This window comes from Amphiura filiformis, chromosome 10, assembly GCF_039555335.1.
Source record: "Amphiura filiformis chromosome 10, Afil_fr2py, whole genome shotgun sequence".
Classification (NCBI taxonomy): domain Eukaryota; kingdom Metazoa; phylum Echinodermata; class Ophiuroidea; order Amphilepidida; family Amphiuridae; genus Amphiura; species Amphiura filiformis.
The window spans coordinates 58,895,658-58,922,848 of record NC_092637.1 but is presented as its reverse complement, the minus strand read 5'-3'; the positions used below and the strand labels follow the sequence as shown (position 1 = coordinate 58,922,848).

The 27,191-nt window shown below is 43.1% G+C and overlaps 1 protein-coding gene across 1 annotated transcript in view; it reads left to right on the top strand.

The window, feature by feature from the left end:
* LOC140163082 (ribonuclease H2 subunit A-like) overlaps window positions 1–27,191 on the top strand; it is a 45,056-nt gene that overhangs the window by 4,102 nt on the left and 13,763 nt on the right. Inside the window, 3 exon segments of the mRNA XM_072186452.1 lie at window positions 595–652; window positions 654–667; window positions 3,189–3,315. Coding sequence (XP_072042553.1) covers window positions 595–652; window positions 654–667; window positions 3,189–3,315 — 199 coding nt within the window.

The window sequence follows — 27,191 nt, the reverse complement described above, 5'->3', positions numbered from 1 at the left end:
CGCAATGCTGCCTCACACAGAGAAAAAAGATAACAGGGATCACCAAAATTCCGATGCTATGCACTTTGCATGCTTTCTGGTGTGCTAAATGGCTCCTTTATAAAATTTTCTAACTTTGTACAGCGTGAATGGGGGTAGTTCATTCGTGCCAGAGATAAAACAAATTGTGATATGACAGCTCCATTATAAAAGTAATAAAGTATGGAAGCCGCCATTTATTGCCCTGTCATCGCGTAAGCCTGGAACACTAGGCCTACCGCGATTTCTTCAAGAATGCCCACACTTGGCGCAAAAACAGGCAGTCGCGAATCCAGGCGAGACTTGTGGTTCGGGAACCGCCTTGTTAGAGTTAGTACAGGGGGGTTAAGGGGTTTTAAAAAACCCTTACTTTCAAATCCTAGTTCAAACCCTGGTGCTTGGTCACTAGAGGTTGCTTGTTCACATCATGGTCACATGAAAGAGGTTGGACTGTATACATGTGAAAGAATTCAAAGTTATCAATTTTTCTGCACACTGCTGAACAGTGCGATTTGTGCTGCCAGTTTGTCTTGGACTAATACATCTTGTTTACATTTTATTTCCATATGATTCTAGGTCCTATGGTGTATGGTATAAGCTACTGTCCTATTTCCATGAAAGAGACGCTGGAGAAAAAAAGCATTTGCTGGTAAGTAGGCCTAGGGATTATGCTAGAACCTAGAGGAGTGGTGGAGATGAGAGAAGGAGTGGTGGAGATGAGAGAAGGAGGGGGCGGGGAGAGGCCAGGGGGAGTTCAGTTGCCCTCATTCATTAGGTCACTGTATGGTGTATTGTATTTTAACTATACGTCGAACAACTGAATACATGTACAACGTACGGACCAATATATTTTTGTAAACATTTTAGGCCTATAACAAAATGTATATTTTCGTACAATTGTACAACTATCGCTTTCTACCCTATGACCTATAAAAGTTACCTGTTATCAAAGTGTCCATAAAAACTGGTCATCATAAGTATCTTTGATGCTGAAAAGTAACGATATTCACGCAGGGACAGGCCGAAAACCTTACCTCGATCGTAAAATCCAGCCCATGCATGTCATAAATAATTCATTATTGCATTGTGTAAATGTCACTGATTGTGTCCACGTATTGTTATTGCACCTGTTAAAGCAGAAGTCATGCTGAATTTATACTCGATCGCTGGATCACCATGTGAATTCGCCTATTAAAAAAAAAAACCTCTACGACCAGGTTGTTAAGCATCGAGCACGCTGACTGGCTTAGCAATTATCAAAGTAGTTTTGTAAACCAATCAGGTTAGACGTACTTTACTGGCGGGTCACATTAATTCATACCGTATTAGGCTGTCGCCTTCATTGATTGGCTTACGATTGCGATGAATGGTGTTTGCAACCAATCACAAAACGGGTTACAAATAAATAAGGCGCCCATCGGAAATTTTGTACACGTCCATGATGACGTCATGCCACGAGGTAGCCGGAGGCTTCGCTTTTCTGCTAGCTTTAAAAGTGAGCGAGTGGTATAAAGTCAGTTTCACACCTGTGATTTATGGAGCATATCATAAAATCTCTAAGCACATCCACAGCGCATTTTGACAGATAAAAATTACATTTGCAATTCTGAGCAACGGGATTCCATGAAATTGAAGATTATGTAAGTTATTCTACAGGATCGGTAATAATTAACAGCTGGTCTGCTGTATTTGAAGTGCATATTGAAGTTTGTAAGTTTGTGACTTCGTACGTTATGTGCAATAGATATTACAGGAAGCTTAAATTGGCACGCTTTCCTGCAATTTGTCTGTCGCTTATGAAAGTTATTGGGAGTTCAGGGCACGTCACACCGAGTGTGACGTGACCTCGCTGGGCATAATTTTAACTTCTGTCAGTCCTATTTCCATGAAAGAAATGCTGCAAAAAAAAAGCATTCACTGGTTAGTAGGCTCATGGACAAAGCTAGATGAGGGGGAGAGAGATGCAGGGGAGGGGAGGACGGGGGATCTCAGCTTCCCTCAGTCAGAAGGTTATGGTGTTTTGTATTAAAAACTTCTCATATGTCCTATTCAGGGGTAGCATTAAGGCCCCAAAGTCGGGGGTTGTTTTCCCATGTTTTTCACTCCCGAGCTTGCAGAAAATCCAAATACATGGGGTGAAAATTAAATCTCGGGGGTGAAAAATATTTTGCAGTGTAGTCAGGGGTAGGAGTAAGGTCCAAAAGTAGAGGATCAGAGTTCACCCCCGAGCTTGCACATTCCAAATATATGGAGGGTGAAAAATTAATATTTTTTTAATTTAGGGGTCATTCACCGAATCGGGGGTTATAACGCTACCCCTGGTCCTATTTCCATGAAAGTGACAATGGAGAAAAAAGCATTCGCTAATAAACCAAGTACAATGTAGGCCCAGGGATTACACTAGAGGAGGGGGAGGGGGTGCATAGTAGGGGAGGACAGGAGGAGTTCAGTTGGCCTCAGCCAGGAATAAATTATTTTATCTAAACTTCTGTCAGGAAACAGACTGCAGAATAAAGCATTTGCTGGAAAGTAGGCTCGGGGATATGGAGTGAGGCCAAGAAAAAAAAATTGTTTGCTTGCCCTCAAATGAATTTTAACATTTGGGTCGGGATTTTTTTTTTTTTTTTAATTACAAGCAAACTCTATTCTTTGTATTAATTTAAAAGGCTCAAAATATGAAAAATCAGACAATTTTGGTGTCAAAATGAATCAACTAACATTACAAAACAACTAAAATGTTGAACACAAGCTCTAAAATACATTTTTTTACATCTTCAGAATGCAAAAATTTGAAAAGAAAAAAAACTTCCAAAAATAGAGTCGGTATTCTTTTGTACAGTAATAGAATTTTTTTTTTTTTCTGATTTCCAAAATTAGGGTCGGTCAGTTGAGGGCAAGCAAACACCTTTTTGGGGGGCCTGAAAGTGAGGGGAGAATGGGGAAAGCAGAGGTGGAGGGGGGATTCAGCTGCCCTAAGTCATGAGGTCACTTCATGGTGTATTGAAAAAGATGCTGCAGAAAAAAAAGTCACTTGCTTGTAGGTAGGCCTAGGGATAAAGCTAAGGGGGTGGGGGGTTGACAGGAACGAGTTATAATTTTCAGTTCAATATGCTACTTTTAGTTCTATACTGTATTTTTGTTCATTTTGTTTTATGTTTGTATTCTTTTAGATTCCAAAACATTGAAAGAAGAAGTTCGAGAAGATTTATTTTCACAGATCCAAGAATGCAATGATTTCATGGGATTTGAAGTGGATATTCTGTCACCTAACTATATCTCTACTACTATGCTCAGAAGGTACGTACCTTACCTTTGCATCATGATGCATCACCTCATTTCATCAAATAATAGGCCTACCAACATTACTTTGTACACACCTAGGTTTCATTATCATTGAGGTATAGGACTTTTTATTTTTTCGGAGAAGAGCAGGGTAACTACTTGATTATATTTCTACATATATGTTCATATAGTACATACTCTGAAAATTTTAGAAAATGCGCACAAGTCCGTTTTTTTTAAATCATATTTTTGTTCCTAAAATGGGGGTTATAGCTCCCTCAATGGGCACTCTCTCCATAGGGCTACATATAAAGACCAGTTATAGACAAATGGCCCTAAAATAAAACGGACTCGTTCATTTTTCCTCAAATTTTGCATATGATGTAGATTTAAGACTGGGGGTCTGGATCAATTCAGCAATGTGCGGACAAAGCCAAAAATAAAGGTTCATGGAATTTGCCTAAATCTTGTGATAGGAAAGGTATTTGGGTCTAATGATTTTGTAACTTTAGACCAGGCTGTAGATGAGCTAGGTGTCACTTGGAGCGTAAACTTATCCCATATGGTTTTTCTAGATCAGAATTTCATGAGGAATAAGAATATCTTGGGTAACAAGCCCCTATCCTCAACAGGCTCCCACAAAAGGGGGGTTCTTTCCGGGGGGTCCATTTTTTAAGGATAAAATGTCATAAGTTACGTTTAAACACAATAGTGTAGAGCAAACTCTTATAAATCTCATAATGTACACCCAATTAGTAAATTAAGCCCAACATATTTGATGTGGTAACAATCTGGAGGGTGGAAGAGTAGTAGGGGGTCTCTAAAGGACCCCTATTTCCGGGGGGGGGGTCCATTTTAAAGGAAAACATACCCTAAGTTACGCTTAAACACAAAATAGTGTAAAGTACACTCTTTTTAATGCCAAGATTGAACCCACTTATTTAAATAAGCCTTTTATGTTTGATGTGGTAACAATATGGGGGTGGGGTGTAGAAGGGGGGTCTCTAAATGGCCCCCTATTTAAAAACAACACCAGTGAAATTTACCTAAAGTTTATTCTTTGTTTGGTATGACCAGATTTTTATGAAGATTAAGTATATCTTGACCAAGAAAGTCAAACTCCTTCATACAAACATCCAGCCACCAACTCCCCACCCCACCCCCATAAACAGGGGGGTGCCATTCAGGCATTATGAGCATTTTGAGAATATAATGTGTAATAATGTATGATACTGTAATTTCAAATAATTATGATGCAACACATCTTACAACCTAAAATCAAAATTAATGTTGATATGTTATTACTCGATGGCATTAACAATACTGTGTGTGGAGGGGGGGGCTGGAAGAGGAAGTCTCTGAAGATCCCATCTTTAATATACGGGATGGGGTCTTTAGTCTTTAGGGGGAATCTTATATTATATGGTTCCAAGCATTTGGGTCCGTAATTTGTAGGAAAATACTTCATACCATTATGTTACCCTTTGGTTCAAATAGGGCACAAATACTTGTTTGTACTATAAAGTTTGCTTTAAAGTTCTACCAATTATGCTTACTTAATCCTCTGTATCGCTTTCATCGCTGTTGCCTACAAAGTCTTCACAATCATGATCTATAAACAGTTCTTGCATATCATCAGGCATAACCTTCTCGAGCCATCTCAGTTCTAGTGATTCTGTCCATCCATTGTCAGCATTAATGTTTCCAGCCTCATAACTACAGGACTGCTGAGCGCCATTCTCTAGCGATAAAATTTGATCTCAAAATATGAAGTCTCAGTGTATGCTGGCATGGTGGTAGCAATGACACATCAGTGATCTTGTTCTGTTTGCTAAATTTCCGATCAAAGAGTATATACCGGGCCTCGTTGACGCTTTTACACTTAATGCCATACAGCGAGGCAACATATTCTTCAAGGTCTGCCTCCAGGGTTTCAGCAGAAGACACCCCAAGATTGGAGAAGGTATCCAGGAATTTAGGCTTGCATTCAAGTAACTTCCAACAAGTTTGTTTACCTTTACAAAAAAAGGAGGAGTTGTAGTCATTGCCTGTGAGGCATGAAATCCTATCAGCGATGTCTTCTGTGCTGGTGTTAGGTCTATGTCGCTCATTCTAAAAACCTTGCGATATGTGCTTGTGTTTTTATCTAGTACAACTCTTGCACCATCGTCAATGAAGTGTGATAACGCTAGGATTGCAATATCTATGTCACCAGAATGAGATCGGATGATGACTGTGCCACTATCATTATTTCTCAAGACATTCTGCGCGTGCAAGATAACCTTTGTGTCAGCTTCTTCTTGTTCTGTGGTAAGTTCTGGGACCTCTGCAGTACCTTCTTTGGTCACGAGAGTACATTTCTGGTATGAAGAGAAGTAAACCACTTCACTCTTAAGACTTCCCAGGATAGTTTCTCTCTTGGACTCCAGCACACTCTGGATAAGGTCAATCAGTCTCGTTTTGTTCTCACCATTGGAGAGGAAACCTGTGAAGTCGCAGGGCAACTTTGATTGGGCTGACCGCACTATTATTTTGGGTGCCGTTCCACGCCTATCTCTCTCAGTTGATTTGATACTCTGTGGTAGGTAAGCATCAGCAACAATATCAACTCTCCTGTAGCCTTTAGGGATGCATGAAAACACCTTCAAGGCAAGAGCCTCAAATGTGTTGGGATACGTTTTAAATGTTCTGATTAACGCCATCAAGTCAACCACATAAGCAGCCACACTTTCATTTGCTGGTAGTCTGCTGGTAGGATCTAATGTGTCGGTAGAATCCAGTGTACTGTTCTGTAATAGAACTTTCATCAGGTCACTTTTGTCATTTTTCCTTCTTGTACCATCTGCATTTGCTAAGCTGAAGGGAACAGGAGTTAAAGGATACTCTAAGGCTTTCTTGAAATCGATGATTTTACCATCGCTAGAGAATGGCGCTCAGCAGTCCTTTGTAGTTATGAGGCTGGAAACATTGCTGACAATGGATGGACAGAATGCCTGATGATATGCAAGAACTGTTTATAGATCATGATTGTGAAGACTTTGTAGGCAACAGCGATGAAAGCGATACAGAGGATTAAGTAAGCGTAATTGGTAGAACTTTAAAGCAAACTTTATAGTACAAACAAGTATTTGTGCCCTATTTGAACCAAAGGGTAACATAATGGTATGAAGTATTTTCCTACAAATTACGGACCCAAATGCTTGGAACCGTATAATATAAGATTCCCTAAAGACTAAAGACCCCATCCCGTCTATTAAATATGGGGTCTTCAGAGACTTCTCTTCCAGCCCCCCCCCTCCACACATAGTATTGTTAATGCCCGGAGTTTTGGAATAACATATCAATATTAATTTAGATTTTAGGTTGTAAGATGTGTTGCATCATAATTATTTGAAATTACAGTATCATACATTATTACACATTATATTCTCAAAATGCTCATAACGCCTGAATGGCACCCGCCTGTTTGGGGGGTGGGGTGGGGAGGGGAGTTGGTGGCTGGATGTTTGTATGAAGGAGTTTGACTTTCTTGGTCAAGATATACTTAATCTTCATAAAAATCTGGTCATACCAAACAAAGCAAACTTTATAGTACAAACAAGTATTTGTGCCCTATTTGAACCAAAGGGTAACATAATGGTATGAAGTATTTTCCTACAAATTACGGACCCAAATGCTTGGAATCGTATAATATAAGATTCCCTAAAGACTAAAGACCCCATCCGTCTATTAAATATGGGGTCTTCAGAGACTTCTCTTCCAGCCCCCCCTCCACACACAGTATTGTTAATGCCCGGAGTTTTGGAATAACATATCAACATTAATTTTGATTTTAGGTTGTAAGATGTGTTGCATCATAATTATTTGAAATTACAGTATCATACATTATTACACATTATATTCTCAAAATGCACATAACGCCTGAATGGCACCCCCCCCTGTTTGGGGGTGGGGTGGGGTGGGGAGTTGGTGGCTGGATGTTTGTATGAAGGAGTTTGACTTTCTTGGTCAAGATATACTTAATCTTCATAAAAATCTGGTCATACCAAACAAAGAATAAACTTTAGGCAAATTTCACTGGTGTTGTTTTTAAATAGGGGCCATTTAGAGACCCCTTCTACACCCCACCCCCATATTGTTACCACATCAAATATAAAAGGCTTATTTAAATAAGTGGGTTCAATCTTGGCATTAAAAAGAGTGTACTTTATACTATTTTGTGTTTAAGCGTAACTTAGGGTATGTTTTCCTTTAAAATGGACCCCCCGAAATAGGGGTCCTATAGAGACCCCCTACTACTCTTCCACCCTCCAGATTGTTACCACATCAAATATGTTGGGCTTAATTTACTAATTGGGTGTACATTATGAGATTTATAAAAGTTTGCTCTACACTATTGTGTTTAAACATAACTTATGATATTTTATCCTTAAAAAATGGACCCCCGGAAAGAACCCCCCTTTTGTGGGAGCCTGTTCAGGATAGGGGCTTGTTACCCAAGATATTCTTATTCCTCATGAAATTCTGATCTAGAAAAACCATATGGGATAAGTTTACGCTCCAAGTGACACCTAGCTCATCTACAGCCTGGTCTACTTGATCAAAAATTCAAAAATCCCTTGTTGCCATGGTAACGGTTCTTTGAAGATTGCCACAGGGAAAGTACATTTTTTCAATTTTACAGTTCGAAAAAGACACATTTTTCTAGCTAGCACTAATGAAATTGCTAGAAGTATGGAACAATTTAAATTGCTGCTGATAAATACCTATGTATTAGACGTTACAAAAATAGTATTGCCAGTTTTCTCACCCACCTAGAATATTGTGTAATATGCAATGCAAAATCCCTCTTTTTTGCAATTATTTTCATTAGTAAAAGTGGTATAACTTTGAAATTCAATAACTCTCAAGAAGAAGTTTGCTGATTAAAGTCAGGGGTTGGATGAGAATGACTATGAATGGGGATGATCAACCAACCAATAAAAAAATTGGAGACTTTACCCCATAACGAAGTTTTACTTTGAAGAAAGTTCGCTATTTTCGATAAAAATGAGCTAATTACATAGCACTTTCACAGTATAAAAATCCTTTATTGGCTTGTGATTTGCAAATAACATACCCAGAATAGTTCATTGACCCATCATAACCATTGGTTATCATTTATTTAAGTACTTTTCACTTAGTAAGCTGCCAGTGACCCCTCCCCCAGCCATATGGTTTAATGCATGAGAAATGTGCAAAGTTGGGTGCAAAATGGTTACCATGGGCATTAATTTCTTGGTGGTGGTTATCTGTCTTTTACAATCTCTACTCTTCCTAAACAATGGATAAATCAATTATAACTATTGAAACCAAATAAAACACATTATATTTCAGTTGGTCACTACTCTGGAGTAGGCTAGGGTTTTCCATGTATAATAATCAGACTCAGTACACCGGTCGATCTTACCGTTTCCGATGTTGATTAAGATACTTATTGCATCGATCCCGAGAAGAAAAAAAAACCAATATTCATTTTGTCCCACATAAATGAATAAATAACAAAAACCCCGATCCCCGGTGGACTCACCCAAAAGGTGACGTCACACCATATGATCGCCCCTTATCCTCCTTGGTCTCCGACTGACACAGACGTGCCTATCGATTGTTCATAGCACTGTGTATCAATTTTCTCGACCAAGGCGAGATATACGGTTGTAGTTTCACACCTTAGGTAAAACCAAACCGGTATTGTTCGGCTGAGGATAGTTTTGACGGCATTTTCTGGAAAAAAAAAAAAAAAAAACGATCCAAAACTTAGCTACATATCGTGCCTCCGTTTGTATACGGGACACACGAGCAATTCAAAATGGCGCTCGTTGACGCCATTCATTTTGTTTCCCACGTAAAACAACCATTGCAGCCTGTAAGTTACAATAGATGTTTGTACATACACATTGTATTTCATGTACGGTAGGTTATTGTTGCTATGTTAGGGTGATTACTCTATCGTTATGTCTTCATTACCGTCCAATAAAGCCGAGTTAATCAGATATTCATACGGTGGGGATTGGTAGGGACCCGTCTGACATTTTAGTAATAAAGTTAGCCAGTCCTTACTTTACCACTAACGTTAGCGACCAGCCTCCGTGCTCAGGTTTGCTTACTGGGCTTGAGTCGCGTGTTGGGGGGGTAGTGCCCCCTCCCTTTCTCCTCGCCGCCTCGGCCCTGTCGGGCTTGCCCTTCCCTGGTGACGGAGCGGGACCCACACCCGCTCTGTTTCACCCACAGGAGTGCTCACGATCTTCTAGATGTCTTTCTTTTGCTTAGGCCGCTCCGAGTTCCAGCTTGACGATTGGGATAGGCTCCGTCATCGCCATAAGACGAAGAAGAAAACTACCAAGGGCACTGGTAAGGTCGACACGGTGGATTCTGCTGTGACAGCCCCTATGGGTCATGGCAGGTCTGCTTAAGGGGCTCCGGTCCCGGACAAGCAGGCGGTTCCTTCGGGACTGCTAGCGCGTCCAAAGGCTCAGCAGCCAGCGAAAGCACTGACTATACGTCGGAGCAAAGTAGCAGGCAGCAGAGCGGTAACCACCAGCGAAAACCCTAGCGGGTTTTGCAGCAGGAGGATACCAGTCGACACGGTAGATTCTGCTGTGACAGCCCCTATGGGTCATGGCAGGTCTGCTTAAGGGGCTCCGGTCCCCGGACAAGCAGGCGGTTCCTTCGAGGGACTGCTAAGCGCGTCCAAAGGCTCAGCAGCCAGCGAAAGCACTGACTATACGCCGGAGCAAAGTAGCAGGCAGCAGAGCGGTAACCACCAGCGAAAACCCTAGCGGGTTTTGTAGCAGGAGGATACCAGTCCTCTAGCGAAAATCCTCACGGGTTTTTAGCAGGAGGACACCCGTCTGTTGCAGGCATATCTACGGGCTCAAACAGCCACAGTAGTAGCCAGCGACGGGCAGCATGCAAGGGTACCCCGGGCTTGCCTTGGTTGAACCCTAGCATGCATGGGTTCAGCAGAGACGATACCGCGGCTAACGCTGTGGGTGTAGTCTTAGCAGAACCAACTGGGGTTGTCACGGCAGCGTTCCATGGCGGGACCGCCGAGTGATACCCTGGGCCCTAGAATAGCTGCTGGCTGTCCACAGGGACTGGCTGGCGATTATTCAGGGGTTGGGCTCGCAGTCTCTCACGGGACAGCGACCCAGGGGCATTCGGTGGCAGCTACAAAGACGAGCTACGGCTTGACTTCAGTGGTAGCCGCTATGCACCCGCCCATAGCTGCCGTGAGTGGTCCGCCACACACAGCGACCTTGGGCGAAGCTCTAGAGGGTACAGTAAGTAGCTTGAACAGCCTAGCTGATCAACAACCCACTTATGTCCTCGAGAGCCAGCGGAGCGTGGGTGATCCATTACCGTCAATGGGTCAATTACCCTCTCTTGATCGATCACTGTCAAATCAACAGGGCATAGCTCCATTGATTGACGCTGCCTATTCAGGTGGCGAGGTGATTGATCGGGGTATGCACGCTCAGCTACCCGTGGTACTAGGCAAGCTCCCTCTAGCCAAGGGACAGCCGGTATAGCGGGGTACCCACACACACGGCTTGATCCCCTTGCGGGGAACGCAGTGAGGCATGGGTACAGTGGTACACAGCCGGGAGCCCTCACGGGCACCTACGCTGGAACCACGCATACAGCGGTACACAACCGGGAACCCTCCCGGGTACCCAGGCTAGTACCGCGCCGGTACCACGCCAGCACACAGCTTGATCCCCCAAACAGGGAACGCAGTGTGGCGAGGGTACAGCGGTCCACAGTTGGGAACCCTCACGGGTACCCACGCTGATACCGCACCGGTACCGCAGCACCCGCCTTAGTCGCCACAGTCTCTGTGGCAACAAGAGGCGGTGCTGGTACTGCAGTACCATGGGGTTACCCTGGTGGCGGATCCTTTCAGGGTCAGCTGCCGGCTGGGTATGCCCGTGGTACCCGCCGCAGGGTGTTTCTTCCACGGCCTAGCACCGTGGCAAGTGTCGCCTAGCGATGGCCACGCAGTACCAACATCAGCTGTTGACCAGGCCAGCCGGCATGGGGCTAACCCAGATCTTGATCAGGGTAGGCCCGTGCTGCTAGCGCTTAGGGCGGCGGCTGCGAGAGCATGCGGACCCAGTGGTGCCATGGCGGATACCTCAGGGTCTTGCGGGAGTACTCCCTCTTCTGCTGGCAGGTAGTCGGCGAGCCACACAGTGGTTATGCCGTCTTACCCGCTTTCAGATGCCCGTCCTCAGTTACCGTCATCATCGGAGCATGATACGGATACTGTGGGCGAGGGAAAGGAGTCGGAAGCTGAGTCCGGTAGTGACATCACTACAATCTCCTTCCCCGCTGCCCCATGAGGGGAGCAACAGCACTGATCTTCCTCCGGACACCCCTAAGGGGGAGTCCATGGAGGAGGACCAGGGATCCTTTCAGTAGGATGCTCAGCTGCTGCTTCCTCACAGGGGACGCCTGCACTCTCATTCCCGGCAAACCTCACGGGTAGATATCGTAGGGCTGTCGAGCTCAGTAGAGCTATGACGCCGAGTGCTTGCACGCTTCCTCTGCGTGTAGCGCGGGAGGACCACGGGACCTACCTGAGGGGATCCGAGAGGGACCCAGATGTCGTCAAGCGTATCACGCTCAGACAACATCTGAGCTCTTCCAGCGAGGTGAGCCTATTAGCGGTGCTAACAGCTAGCCTCAACGAGAGCTCCATGGGCCTAGCCCATAGGGTGTCCACTCAGCGCCCGGGGAGGGGCCTGCCACTCCAATCGCTCACGCGATGGAAAGGCAGGGTCCTTTTTCTCTTTGGATGCTTCTGCGCTACGGTGGAGGACCGTGCAAAGAAGCTACCAACGGGAGCACTCTGAAGAGGTCGGAAACTGCCCTTACCATGGATAGGAGCTCCGACTTCAGCAGGCCGTGCACCACCAACAGTACCCGAGCCCACTACCTCTGCAGCACCCATTTCTGGGAGGCGCAAGGGTAGCACAGGAACAGCTGGCAAGCCCCGAAGAAGAGCAAGCGCTCTTCCAAGGGAAGCTAGGCAGAGCATTCCTGGGGGGCTCAGCGGGTTTTCCACAGGGGGATCTCCCAGTGGACGACCGCTTATGGCTTTCACCCAGAGGTGGGAAACCATCTCTTTGAGCGCCTGGGTATGGTCAGTGGTGAGTGGGGGTTACAGACTGGCAACCCAGTCTCCCCACATTCGTCTGCACATTTCAGAGGTCCACAGTAGTGCCGTCAGGACGGCCCCCAGCGTCGGGCACTACTGACAGGGATCACACAGCTTCTCACGAAGCGGGCGATTGTCCCGGTCTACCCCCGTTCTACGGGTGATCTTGGAGCCATTGGCTCCAAGGAAGACCGGCGACGGGAGCCCCATCCGAACCGCAGGCTGTTGAACACGTTCTTCAGGCCCAAGAGGTTCAGAATGGGGACTCTCGCCTCGGTGCTAGCCTGCCCCATCAGGGGCATGGGAACAGCATCGCTAGATCTCTCGGACGCCTATCTGCATATGCCAATCGCCTCTCAAGATCGGAGGCATCTGCGCTTCTAGGTACAGGATCAAAATTACCAGTTTTGATACCGCCATCCGCCTGTCCATCTCTCCCAGGGTGTTTAACACTCTTGGTCAGAGCGGTGGCAGCGTACCTGAAGCACAGGGGTGTCAACATCAGTTGCTACCTGGACGTTTGGCTCATATATACGGACGCACTCCACTGAAGACTACGGGTCTCATGGGGTTGATAGTCCGTGAGGGTGCGGGACCCTGGATTTTTGATCAGCTCAAAAAAAGTCCAGCGTGGTCCCGACGCAGACACCACTATTTGTAGGGGCCCAGATCACCCTCACGGAGGGGTTCGCGGTGCTCTCACCCGAGCGGGTGGCGAACATGGTGCGGTGTGCCTGACTCTTGGCGAGTCTCGGGCAAAACCCGCTGTGGCATGGATGAAGGTGGTAGGCCTAATGGCCAGTATGGTAGACCTCGTACTGTACTGCCGTTTCTACGTTAGGCTTACCCAACTACACCTTCTAGCCTGCTTGCAGGCCCAGTCGACACCAAATATCCCTTGCGGTTCCGTTGTCGGAGATCGCGCGAGAGGAACTCTGGTGGTGGACCCATCAGCCCAATTTGACCCAGGGTGTCAGGTTTCCTGCACCCCGGTATGTCACGTAGTGAGCGACCATAGCGTCAAAAGCGGGGCTGGGGGTCCACATCCACGGAGACTCCGTCTCGGGCCTATGGGGGCCATAGAGACAGAGTTTCACATCAACCTCCCTCGCTTACGAGGAGGTGATCGTGGAATCACATACCGTTGTCCTGACGGATAACACAACCGTGGTAGCCTACCCCAACAGACAAGGGGACTCCGGGCCACCACGATTGAGCCTGCATGCACGGCACCTGATAGGGTGGTGCAAATTCAGGCAGATTACGATGAGAGCGATACACATCGCGGGCGTCACCAGCATCCTCGCGCACAATCTGTCACGAGGAAGGGTGTCGGGACCAGCAGAATGGTCCCTTGCTTCGCAGAAGTCGCTCAGACGATCTTCAAGGGATGTACCACCCTCGAAAGATCTGTTCGCATCTCATCGCAATCATCCACTGCCGGTGTACTGCTCAAGGGTCGCGGACCCCCAAGCATTCACCGTGGATGCTCTGTCCATAGACTGGGGAGGGATGACAGCTTATGCAGTCCCTCCGATCTCACTACTCATGAGGGTGGTGGCCAAGATCGGGTGGGAAGACTGCATTGTCATTCTGCTAGCGGCAAGGCCGCTGGCACTCCCAGTACCAGATCTACTCCGGATGCCGGGCGGAGGTACCCAGTCTATCACTAGAGCACCTGCAGTTAGCTGCATGGCCCTTACCAGGGAACACGCAGCGGAGGGATACTTTTCATCAGAAGCTGTTTTTCTCATCGCCGGGGCTAGACGGAAGTCTACCCTGCGTACGTATAGCCAGAGTCTGGCTCCATACTACGCTTGGTGCAATGAGACAAATAGCTCTCCCGCTAGAGCCTCTGTGCTGCTAGTGCCGGAGTTTCTGACAGAAAAGTTCCAAGCAAGACTTCAGCGGGCCACTGGGGCCAGCTATAAGTCAGCTGTCCTCTCCATTCACCGAGGTTTCGAGGCGGTCGACTATCATAGCCGATGGTTACCTTATTAGTCTACGCCGACGGTATGTTCAACAGTGTCTACCAAAAGGAAAGTGATCCTCCTAAGGGATCCCAACACAGTCTTAGATTACTTTAAGGGTCACCCTTTTGACCTTCCGTCAAAAGCGACGCTTAAATACGTAACTCTCAAGATGGCTTTCCGGTTTGGCGTTGGCTTCGGGACGGCAGTGCTGAGTTGCACACGGTCTCGAGGTTAGCTTCCGTGTTCACAAACACTGGAGCGACACTGTTTCGGCGCTCTGTTCTCGTGACTACGAACGGGCGCGGTGCATACCGACATTCGTCCCTCTCCAATCCCCAGGGTTGGGCAAGGTTCGGCTGAAGCCAAAGATAGGCTGGGGTGTCCGATAAGGCGCTGCAGCACTATTTCTTCTGAACACAAGCCTTGCGAGGGACTCACGACCGCATTCATCACCCTTACAGAGCCTTTCGGTCCAGCCACTGTCGCAATGGCTGGTCCAGGTGTTGGTGGGGTCCGGGGATCGCGAAGGTTTCGCGTCCCACGACCCACTCGACACGTCATCATCGTCTTGGGTATACCGTTCGGTTGTCCCTTGAGGAGATCTAGCAGGCGGTGTCCCGGAAGCCACCTTCGCCCTTCTCTACGATACTTCCGTTTACGTTAGTAATCAGAGACGGCCGGGAGGTTTACCGGGACATTGTTCGGGCGATCATAATGTCTGTGGTGTACGGGTACCAGGTTTTCAGACTATACAGAATACTCAGCATGGTAAGAACCAGTGTCGCTATTCTTAACCACCAAACTTATTAAGTAAGGAGGTTTATGTCTGTGATCGCGTGGTCTTTTTGTTTCCCGACCGTTGGGGAAAATATTTTCTGACCTCGCGAAAACCATCGTTACCGCTCCCGATCCCTGATCAGATGCTGACCAATCTTGTACCTCCATCCGTCGGTTACTTGCTAGATCGATCTTTCAGATGTTGATGCAAGAAGTATCTTAATCAACATCGAAACGGTAAGATCGACCGGTGTACTGAGTCTAGTCCCAAACAGAAATGTTTGGTAGACTCATAACCGGTGCGATCTTACCTTTCCGATGTTGATTATCCCGACCCGCCACCCCTACAAGTTTGGTCCGAGTAGGGGATCCCAAGTCGGATAAGGGACGATCATATGGTGTGACGTCACCTTTTGGGTGAGTCCACCGGGGATCGGGGTTTTTGTTATTTATTCATTTATGTGGGACAAAATGACTATTGGTTTTTCCGCATCTCGGGATCGATGCAAGAAGTATCTTAATCAACATCGGAAAGGTAAGATCGCACCGGTTATGAGTCTACCAAACATTTCTGTTTGGGACTATTTCTACTTCTTATTTAGGCCTATATTCACTACTGGACTCATTGATTGACTTTATCTGAAATACCTCACCAATAATCTAAATATGGTTTAAACATAATGAGAATGTGATAATTTCGTGGATTTATAATATTAAAGTCCTTTTTACCAGTTGTTTCTACCTTATCTGGGGTTTATAGCAACAACAGCAACTGACATATTAAGTAACATTTTTCTTTGTTTTATACAATGTTATCTATAAATTTAGTTCTAAGATACTGAAAACAAATCTCAAATGTAAGAAAGATCAAACATTGTACAAAACAATAGAAAAATGTTTATAAAAACATGGGGGACTGCATGGACAATGCACTTGAATTATTATTTTTAAAATGCAATGTCACAGGTTTTTGTTTTTTTTTTGAAAGTTAAATGTGGACATGGTGAAGCCATTGCCAACCCATCATAAAGTGATGCTCAAGTCTTTACTTTGTGTAGATTGTTAGAATTATAAACGGAGTCGCTCATGTGTGGGATTTTCTAATGAGATCATGAACAGTGCCTGACAGATGTCTGTGAGAGTTTTGATGCTGACACTGCTAAGTTTGTCATCTTGTACTCTAAATAATCTATATGTCCCCAAAGTAATAGTAGTATTAAATGGGATGATAAAGTTCTGGTTTCTGCACCGCTTGCTTTAGGCACTCTTGATATACCATTGTATCTGCAGGATCTGCAAGTTCATCATTGATCTCTCGGAAAAAAGTACTTGTTTGGCTATATTACTTGGTCAATTTCAGCGATTTTAAAGCAGTCTTTTCAGATGCCATGCAAACAAATAGTTACTCGTCAGTATTTCCATGTATCGCCCAGGCCTATTAGTGGTATATAACCTTTAGGGCCAATTCATGACCTAGTCATATCTCTGATTCAGAAAGAATGCATTGCTGTCCGTTTGTATTTCCTCTTATCTTGGCTTTTTAATTTTGATGTTTGTAATTTTGTCATATTTTCCTGACTGAATGTGAGCTACTAGCGTCAATGCTTCAATGCTTTATGTATGTCGATGTACATGTTTCCTTGGGTATTAACTGAATAGCGTTTGCAATACCTCTTGAATCCACGCGTAGCTAGTAGATTCATCTACTGAAGATAAAGCTTCACATACTTCCTATTGCTGATTGGTGTTCTCGTAGAATTGGTGAACACTGCTGATTGTACTGGGTTAGTACTAGTAGCTGCCTGATGTTAAAAGCAGCACATAGTTCATGATGTTGATGATTTTCAAATGTTTCTTGGTTAACATTTTCTGATGTTGAATTCCCTGAAGATCCATCTGCTGTAGATGAAACTTTACATGCTTCCTGATGTTGAGGGCTAGGCTTAAAACTTCCAAACGGCGTGAAAAAAAGAATTGCTTGCCCCTTCCGGCCTGCCAACAAATCTTTATACCCCGCACATGACATATGTTTGAGTTCCCATTTGCAAACCTTATAATAATGGTCTAGATATACATGTATAATGCAAGCGTAGTGAGCAAAGAATTGTGCATATTTGAACATTTCTGCACTGTTTTTCTAAGCCCTTATCAGAGCGTGTCTGTAGTATAGTCTGCCCCGTAAATGTGCTCCAATGTCCATTGCCACCACCTAGCTTGCAGTGGCAAACAAAAACCTGGGCAAATCAGATGTGTCGTTTACCGGTATATTGTCAGTACCCTATGAGCTCCTTTGCGACGGCTAGGAACCATGGTATAGGTTCATTTACTAGACCCCTCACCCCTTTGACCTGTCAAAATTACTCCCCCCAAAAATTCTTGGACACCCCCCCCATTAGGGTGCATCAAACGCCCCTCATGTCAACCATATTTTTTGTACCTAGTGTCAAACTGTGCCATTTAACTAGAAAATCATCCCCTCCAAATTTAAATTCAATCGGAGGTCGGGAAGGGGGTCCACCGTGAGCTTAAAGTTCGGACAGAGGCAACCAGTAAAAGTCCGGCCGGCAGCTATTGAATTATATATACAGTTATACATACATATTAATAGCTGCTTTTAGTGAATGTTTTTATAGTACCTCATATCTCAGACAATACTCAATAAAATGCAAATCTATTTGAACTAAGCAAAAAGGCAGCTATTTTCAGACATATTTGAAGTCATAATAATAGCTGCCATGTGCATGTTTCTCTATTTTCATGGAAAATGTGTCCATCGCATGCCGAGAGCTTAAAGTTTGCATGATAGGTGCCTTTTACTTAATGACAAATCAATCAGGCAGCTATTTAGTTTTCATTACTTTATACTGAACATCACTGTGGCTGCCATATGAATAACAATGTAATAAATGTGCTTATCTATGTTGCTTATCAGTCCATATGATATTGGTAAATTAGGTAACATCATTCAGTTTACGCTCTCTCAGATTAGGTGTCCGTTTTCTATCTTGCTCCACCACTTGCAAGACATTTTGATAATGTTTCTAACTCTGGGCAGCAACTAGGAAATCTGCACTGAGTTTCACGCCACGTTCTGCTGCATCATTTACCATATGGAGCTACATTGACGGCTCTAACATTGCTAAGCGATTGCAGATAAACTGAGGACTCGGGCCAAGTGTCAACATTGTCTGCTAGGAATTTGTCATTGATCTGCAGGATGTTCATAGTGAACCTTGCCTGCAAAATCAGCTAGGACGACTGTTGACTAAGTGATATTCTCAGGGTCAGGGAACTTTGGCTTTCCAAAGCCTGCGCCAAGCGAATATATGGCTTTAGTGCTGCTGCATCAGCTTTAAGTTCAAGTAGCCTTCTCGCTAAAGCTTGTCTCTATTGTACTGGTACCTTTCCACTGAAGAGAGCAAGCGGTGCCATCTCTTCGGTGAGATGCATGTACCACAGATGTCTGCTCAGGGCTTTGTGGGTTTGCATGCACTTGTTGCAACACCGAAATTGATATCGGCATACTACAGGAGGCGCTTGTACAACTGAAGATCATTCCATGGCGGGTCAGAAGCAATACTGCATGTTATCCAGCAGGAACTTTAGATTATTGTTTCACATATCTTTGGTAGCTGGTGCTTAGTTGTCACAGTGCCTTGCAGAAGCTGTTCAATGTGATTCTACATTAGAGAGATTTTGACCCTATACAGCAGTTTGGACATACATGACTGCTTGAATATAATTGATTGGCCCGAGTCCTTAGCTTTACTGCTATCGCTTAGCAATGTTAGAGCCGTCACTGTGGTAAATGATGCAGCAGAAAGTGTCGTTAAACTCATACAGATTTCCTAGCTACTGCCCAGAGTGAGGAACATAATCAAATGTCTTGCAAGTGGTGGAGCAAGATAGAAAGCAGACACCTAATCTGAGAAAGCATATCATATGGACTGATAAATATTAAGCAATTTATTACATTGTTATTCATATGGTAGCCACAGTGATTGATGTGCAGTATAAAGTAATGAAAACTAAATAGCTGTCTGATTGATTTGTCATTTAGTTAAAGGCACCTATCATACATAAACTTTAAGCTTGTAGCGCATGATGGATCCATTTTCCATGCAGAAACAGCTGTAAATAGAGAAATATGCACATGGCAGCTATTATTATGACTTCAAATATATCTGAAAATAGCTGCCTTTTTTGCTTAGTTCAAATGGATTTGCATTTGATTGAGTATTGGCTGAGATATGAAGTACTTTAAAAATTTTCACTAAAGGCAGCTATTAATGTGTGTGTATTTAACTGTATATAATACAATAGCTGCCGGCCGGACTTTCATTGGTTGCCTCTGTCCGAACTTTAAGCTCACGGTGGACCCCTTCCTGACCTCCGATTGAATTTAAATTTGGAGGGATGATTTTCTAGTTAAGTGGCACAGTTTGACACTAGGTACAAAAAATATGGTTGACATGAGGGGCGTTTGATGCACCCTACCCCCCATATTTACCCTTCCTACAGGGCTTATCATTATTGCACAGCCCCTGATTGGTGTTCTCGTAGAGTTGGTGAACTCTGTTGTTTGTACCGGTATCTAGCTGGCTGATGCTAAAAGCAGTGGCAAACTTACAAAAACCTGATGGGCAAATCAGATAATGTCGTTACCGGTATATTGACACTACCCTATGAGCTCCTCTGCGACGGCTAGGAACCATGGTATAGGTTCATGTACTAGACCCCTCACCCCTTTGACCTGCCAAAAATTGCTCCCCCCTTTTTGGGGGTTGCCAAAAATTCTTGGACACCCCCCCATATTTACCCTTCCTACAGGGCTTATCATTATTGCACAGCCCCTGATTGGTGTTCTCGTAGAGTTGGTGAACTCTGTTGTTTGTACCGGGTATCTAGCTGGCTGATGCTAAAAGCAGTGGCAAACTTACAAAAACCTGATGGGCAAATCAGATACTGCCCTTACCGGCATCTTGACACTACCCTATGAGCTCCTCTGCGATGGCTAGGAACCATGGTATAGGTTCATGTACTAGACCCCTCACCCCTTTGACCTGCCAAAAATTGCTCCCCCCTTTTTGGGGTTGCCAAAAATTCTTGGACACCCCCCATATTTACCCTTCCTACAGGGCTTATCATTATTGCACAGCCCCTGATTGGTGTTCTCGTAAAGTTGGTGAACTCTGTTGTTTGTACCGGGTAGCTAGCTGTCTGATGCTAAAAGCAACCTGTCTTCCAAGCGCTGCCCTCTATCTGTATTTAAATAGCGCTGCGATCTGTCTAATCTGCTTAACATGCTTAAAAGGCCTGTATGTATAATATAGCGTGTTTGTACCATTTAAAACTGAGACTCAAATTTAAGAAGTCACTTAATCTTTTCATCAATAGAAATATATTCAATAATTATTTCATTACGGTTATTTAAACACAATCCTTTTAAGCTTAATTTGTCTTTTTTGCCATAAATTCCTCTTAAAAAATACATTTTTTTCAAAAACTTGGTACTTTTAAAAAGCCAGAACTTCTTTAGAAGTTGAGACCCCAATTTTTTGAAACTATATATCTGTCAGCAAGGGTTCACTCTAGCTATGCCACCATACAATTACAGAATATCAACTTCTTCTTTACAGTTACACCCCTTCAATGTTGGGGTAAAATGACATTTACAATTTTTGCCCAAAAATGTGTTTTTTCTACTTAAAATTAAAGGATCTTTTAAAAGAGTGACAAGCTCTTTCTTCATTTGCAAGGACTACCAAAGCATGCCCCTATCTGAAGAAAAAAATTAAAAAATTATATCACATCTTATATATTTGTGGCATTCGACCAAACTTTGCCCTTTTTCAAAAATGAAAATTGTAAATTTTGGTCATTTTCGACTCAAATTTGTTTTGTCCGTTACCATGCCAACAGGCCAAATGCAACTTTTTAAATGTCATTTTTAAAATGTCCCCCCTAAACCCTTTCCATGCTGTGATGTGCCCTGAGTAATTTGATTTAATTTAATTATTTAACTTTGTTTACAAGCTGAAAGTATTTCATGAGATGGGAAACCCCCTTGTATTTTGGAGTTCCCCCAAATTATTGTAAACAAAGTCAGATCTATGTTTGGAACTTGGAAAGCCCCAGTTCATTGTTGCACCATCAGGAAAACCCCCCAGGAAGTGATGTAATGTGAATGTGTATAATTAATCTTGGGAAATCCCAAGATTGCAGCAATGTTGTGAAAATGTGATTGAAGTAATGGTTTATTAATAGATGATGGGTTTTTGCATGAGTACTGCTATAAAAAGCTGGAGGCTTTTGTTGGGACTTGACAGAATGTCATGTGAGATTGAAAACTCCACATGTGTGTGATGGTCTTCGTGCTTCAAAAAAGAAGTACATTTAACCAGTTTATATAGCCAATAATTGAGCTAATTTTAATACAGCAACGAAGAAGACAGCGAGCACACAAAAGTGCTCTTCCTCATCAAAGGATTAAAAGTTCTTCTGTCAAATTGCTGGAGTTTGCTGGGTTTGTGAAGGCAACGCATCTGTCAAAAAACAGCGGAGCTGTGTTAAAGAAACCTGTTCCCTGGAAAAAGAGTGATTGGTGAAAGAAACACCATTTTTTTTGAATGTAGCGCAAAGAGATATATTGCGGAGAAAGCAGCGCAAGGAGATGTATTTGTGGAGATAGCATAAAGGAGATTGGAGGAAGCATCATCATTTTCGTATGAGGATTTTATGTGCAAGGATTTATAAATGCAAGTGTACGATGGACTTCGCTGATTTTCGCAGAACAAGTGAATAAGGATATATTACATCAGTCGTCCAGAACATTGCAAGAACTCTAGGATCACCAACAAGAAGACAGCTGGTTAAGTACTGATATAGTAAAACTGTCATTGTGTGATTTTATTGTATATGCGATATTGTTATTATATGTACCAATCATACTCTGTTTTCAATTAAAGACTTAGATTGTGTTAGCTTAAACAAACAGTGTATTTGTGTTGTGCATTCGTGTGAGTTCGGGAAAAAGGTGATTTTGGCCTTGAGTCAAGTACGACTCGTAACAAAAATTGGGGGCTCGTCCGGGAGATACACTGTAAAAAAAGTTGACATTAAATTACTGAGTCTTAAAAGTGAAAGTACAGTATGGCAGAGTTCAAAGCAGAAGAGTTTCTTGAAACTATAGATTGGGAGAAGTTTGATAAGTTGAAGAAACCTGATTTATTAGCATTTGCAAAATACTATGAATTGGATGTAAAGCAAGCCAACAGAAAACAAATAATCAAAAATGCCTTAATTGACGTTTTGGTTGATGAAGAGTATTTTGAGGAATCCATTTTGGACAAGAGAAAAGAGGTCAAAACTGAAATCGGGGATGCAGTAAAGTTGAAAGAACTAGAAGTTCAGGTGGAAATGGAAAAAATGAAAATGCAATTGCAGTTGGACATGCAAAAGCTAGATATGCAAAATAAAGAAAAACAAGAAAGATTAGATATGGAGAAACAGAAACTAGAAATGGAAGAAAAAGCACGCTTAAGAAAAGATGGCGCTTGAGCACCACAAATTAGAAACAGAAGAAAAGGAAAAGGTAGCAAAATTGGAACTTGAAAAACAAAAGTTAGAAATGGAAGAAAAGGAAAAACTAGCTCAAGCACATTTGAAAGAAAAAGAAATTGAGTTTGAACAAGAGAAGTTGGCTAAGCTAGGTGACAAATACTCATCAAGTTTCTCCTCAAAGTCAAAGTCAGGTTTTGATGTTACAAAGTATGTAAAGCTTGTGCCTAAATTCAAAGAGAAAGAAGTTTGAGTACTTTCAACATTTTGAAAAGGTAGCTACAAATTTGAAATGGCCTCCAGAGCATTGGACCCTACTGTTACAAAGTAGTTTTGTGGGGAAGGCCAGGAAACTTACTCAGCTCTACCAATAGAGAAGTGTAATGATTATGAAGAAGTTAAACAGGCAGTCCTTAAGGCCTATGAACTGGTGCCTGAAGCATACAGACAAAAGTTCAGAGATTCAAGAAAGCAAGCAGATCAAACCCATGTAGAATTTGCTAGAGTAAAAGAACAAATGTTTGACAGGTGGCTTGGGTCAAAAGAAGTCAAAGATGATTTCGCCAACTTAAGCAATTAGTTCTTATAGAAGAGTTCAAGAAATGTGTCCACGTTGACATTAAAACCCATTTGGATGAAAGCGCTAGCAAAATTAAGACGCTAAACGAAGCGGCGACAATGGCGGACGACTATGGCTTAACTCACAAATTGAATGGGAGTAGATTTGGTCATAACAGAAGTTATTCAAACAGGTTCAGCCATAATCAACCTAGAGCAAATCAGGGTGGTACACAAGAAGTGAAACCTCAGTCTAATTCACAGCATAATGCTGGTGGTAGAGGGACCGCAGGGAGTTCAGGTAACAGAGCAAAATTTGGGACTGAATTTAAATCCAAATTAACTTGTACTCATTGTAAGAGACCAGGGCATACGATGACCCAGTGTTATTTCTTAAAAGGCAGACAAGACGCACAAAAACAGCAGCAAACTGCTAGTAATACTGTGGGATGTGCAGTGTCACTTGAGTCAAAGAAAAAAGTCAGTCAAATCAAGAAACAAGAATTCCCACAAAAGGGAGGTGAGACAGACAAGGTGTGTGAAGAATTTGAACCATTTGTGTTAGAGGGAGTAGTATCACTTGGTGAGAATGGTAGTCCAAAGCCCATCAAGATTGTGCGAGATACGTGTTGTGCACGGTCTATGATTCTGGAAGGAACTTTGCCCTTTAATGAGGATAGTTCAGCAGGTAATGCTTTGATCCAGGGTATTGGGATGGAAATAATTAGTGTACCTCTCCACAAGATTAACTTGACATCTGACTTGGTTTCTGGTCCTGTAACCATAGGAGTTAGACATGAATTGCCAGTCAAAGGAGTGTCCATGTTGCTTGGAAATGATTTGGCAGGGGGAAGGTTTTTCCTGACCCAATAGTCACAGATAAGCCCTGTATACAGGATGATAATAGTGAGGAAGAGGAGATATTTCCTGCATGTGCAGTGACACGGGCAATGAGTAAGAAGGCCTCATTAGAAACAATTGAGGACAACCAAATTGATGACTTAGGCTACAATTTGGAAGACACATTTGTGTCAAAGTTGAATGAGAAAGAAGATCAACTTCCTTCTCCTGGGGATAAAAACACCCCTAAAATGACACAGCCTCTGAGCATGAACAAATTGGGGAAACCATGAAAGACCCATTAAGTCATGACAAGCTGATTCTGGAGCAACAAAATGACCCAGAACTCAAAGAGATCAATCAAAGGGCATTGACCCTAGAAGAAGCAGAACAAAATTCTGTCTGTTTTTACAAACAAGATGGTGTGCTAATGAGAAAATGGCGCCCCCTGATGTACCTGCCGATGAAGAGTGGAAGGTAGTGCACCAAATTGTGGTACCAAAAGTCTACCACACTGAAGTTATTAACATAGCACATGATAGTCCCATGGCAGGGCATTTGGGTGTTAAGAAAACTCATGAAAGAATTCTGAGACATTTCTGGTGGCCCACTCTCAGAAAAGATGTTTCTGAATATTGCAAAACATGTCACATATGCCAAGTAGTAGGGAAGCCAAATCAGAAAATACCTCCTGCTCCATTAAAGCCAATTCCAGCCTTTGATGAACCATTTAGTAGGGTTATTATTGATTGTGTAGGCCCCCTACCAAAGACTAAGTCAGGTAATCAATACCTTCTGACAATTATGTGCGCGTCAACACGCTTTCCTGAAGCCATACCCTTGAGAAATATTAAAGCAGTGACTATAGTGAAAGCTCTAACTAAGTTCTTCACATTTGTGGGGCTCCCAAGTCCATACAGTCAGACCAAGGATCAAACTTTACTTCTGGAGTATTTCAGCAGGTCATGTATCAATTAGGTATAGAACAGTATACCTCAAGTGCTTACCATCCAGAATCACAAGGTGCACTAGAAAGGTTCCACCAAACATTGAAAAACATGATCAGAACATACTGTTTGGAATTTCAGAGGGACTGGGATGAGGGAGTGCACTTGTTGTTGTTTGCTGCTAGGGAAGCTGTTCAGGAAACTTTGGGATTTAGTCCTTTTGAGTTAGTGTTTGGACACACAGTGCTGGCCCTTAAAGTTGTTGAAAGAAAAGTGGCTCAATGAGAAATCAGATATCAATTTGTTGGATTATGTCTCCAATTTTAAGCATAGGCTTAACAGAGTAACTGATATCGCCAAAGAAAACTTGAAACAGGGTCAGGCCAAAATGAAACAATGGTATGATAAACATGCCAAAGAGAGAGTGTTCAAACCAGGTGACAAAGTTCTAGTACTGTTTCCAATTCCAGGACACCCATTGCAAGCCAGATATCATGGCCCATGTGAAGTAGAGTCAAAAGTGGGTGAAGTAGATTATATTATCAAGACTCCTGGTAGACGCAAGAGCAGGCAGTTATGCCACATAAATATGCTCAAAGAGTATGTTGAAAGAAGTGACAGTGGCATTCCAAAACCTGTGTGTACAGTAAAACATGCTGATAATGTAGACAAACATGCCGATGTAGACAAAATCGCCAATGTAGACAAGAGTAAAGATGACAATTCTGATGTCATATTTGACCAGGATAAAGAGCTGGAGCACAAAGAGTATAATGTAAAATTGAACAATTCTGATGTGCTCACTAATTTGGACTCAAAGTTAGGTCATCTTTCTCAAGATCAACAAAGTCAAATTGCAAATTTGATTCACAAATTTGACAATATATTTCCTGATACGCCAAGTAGAACAAATGCTGCATTTCATGATGTAGATGTTGGTGATACAAAACCAATCAAGCAGCATCCTTACAGAGTCAATCCATTGAAAATGGAACATCTCAAAAATGAGATCAATTATATGCTAGACAATGATATCATAGAACCAAGTAGTAGTGAATGGAGTTCACCGTGTATACTTGTTCCCAAGCCTGATGGTTCATACCGATTGGTCGCAGACATGAGAGCTGCAAATGTTCATTCAAAGACAGACTGCACTCCAATTCCAAGAATTGATGATTGCATAGACAAAATTGGGAATGCAAAATTTGTTAGCAAATTTGATCTTTTGAAAGGGTACTGGCAGGTTCCACTCACAGACCGTGCCAAAGAGATTTCTGCTTTTTGTACACCATTTGGTCTTTACCAATACAAAGTTATGCCATTTGGGTTGAAAAATGCACCCGCAACCTTTCAGAGAATGGTAAATCAAATTGTGGCAGACATAGAGGGATGTGAAGCATATGTAGATGATTTGATTGTTTACAGTCAAACTTGGGAACAACACATGGAACAACTCCATCAGTTGTTTAAGAAGCTGTCAGAAGTACAATTGACAGTCAATCTGGAAAAAAGTGAGTTTTGCCATGCCACAGTCACATACTTAGGATATGTTGTAGGTCAAGGTCAGGTGAAACCTATCAAAGCCAAAGTTGAAGCAATTGAGCAATACCCCACACCTGTAAACAAGAAGGCACTCATGAGATTTCTAGGAATGGTTGGCTATTATAGAAAGTTCTGTCCAAACTTTTCAGAGATAGCAAGTCCTTTGACTGATTTGTTGAAGAAAGATGCAAAATTCATTTGGTCAGAACAGTGTGAAAATGCTTTTCACAAAGTCAAATCAATACTCATGAGTTCACTCAGTACTTACTGCACCTGATTTTCAGAAGCAGTTCAAGTTGACTGTTGATGCCAGTGACATAGGCTGTGGAGGTGTTGTGATGCAAGAGGGTGAAGATCAAATAGATCACCCCATTTGTTACTTTTCAAGGAAATTCAACAAGCACCAGAGAAATTACTCCACAATTGAGAAGGAGTGTCTAGCATTGCTATTAGCACTGCTACATTTTGATGTGTATTTGGGTACCACAGTAT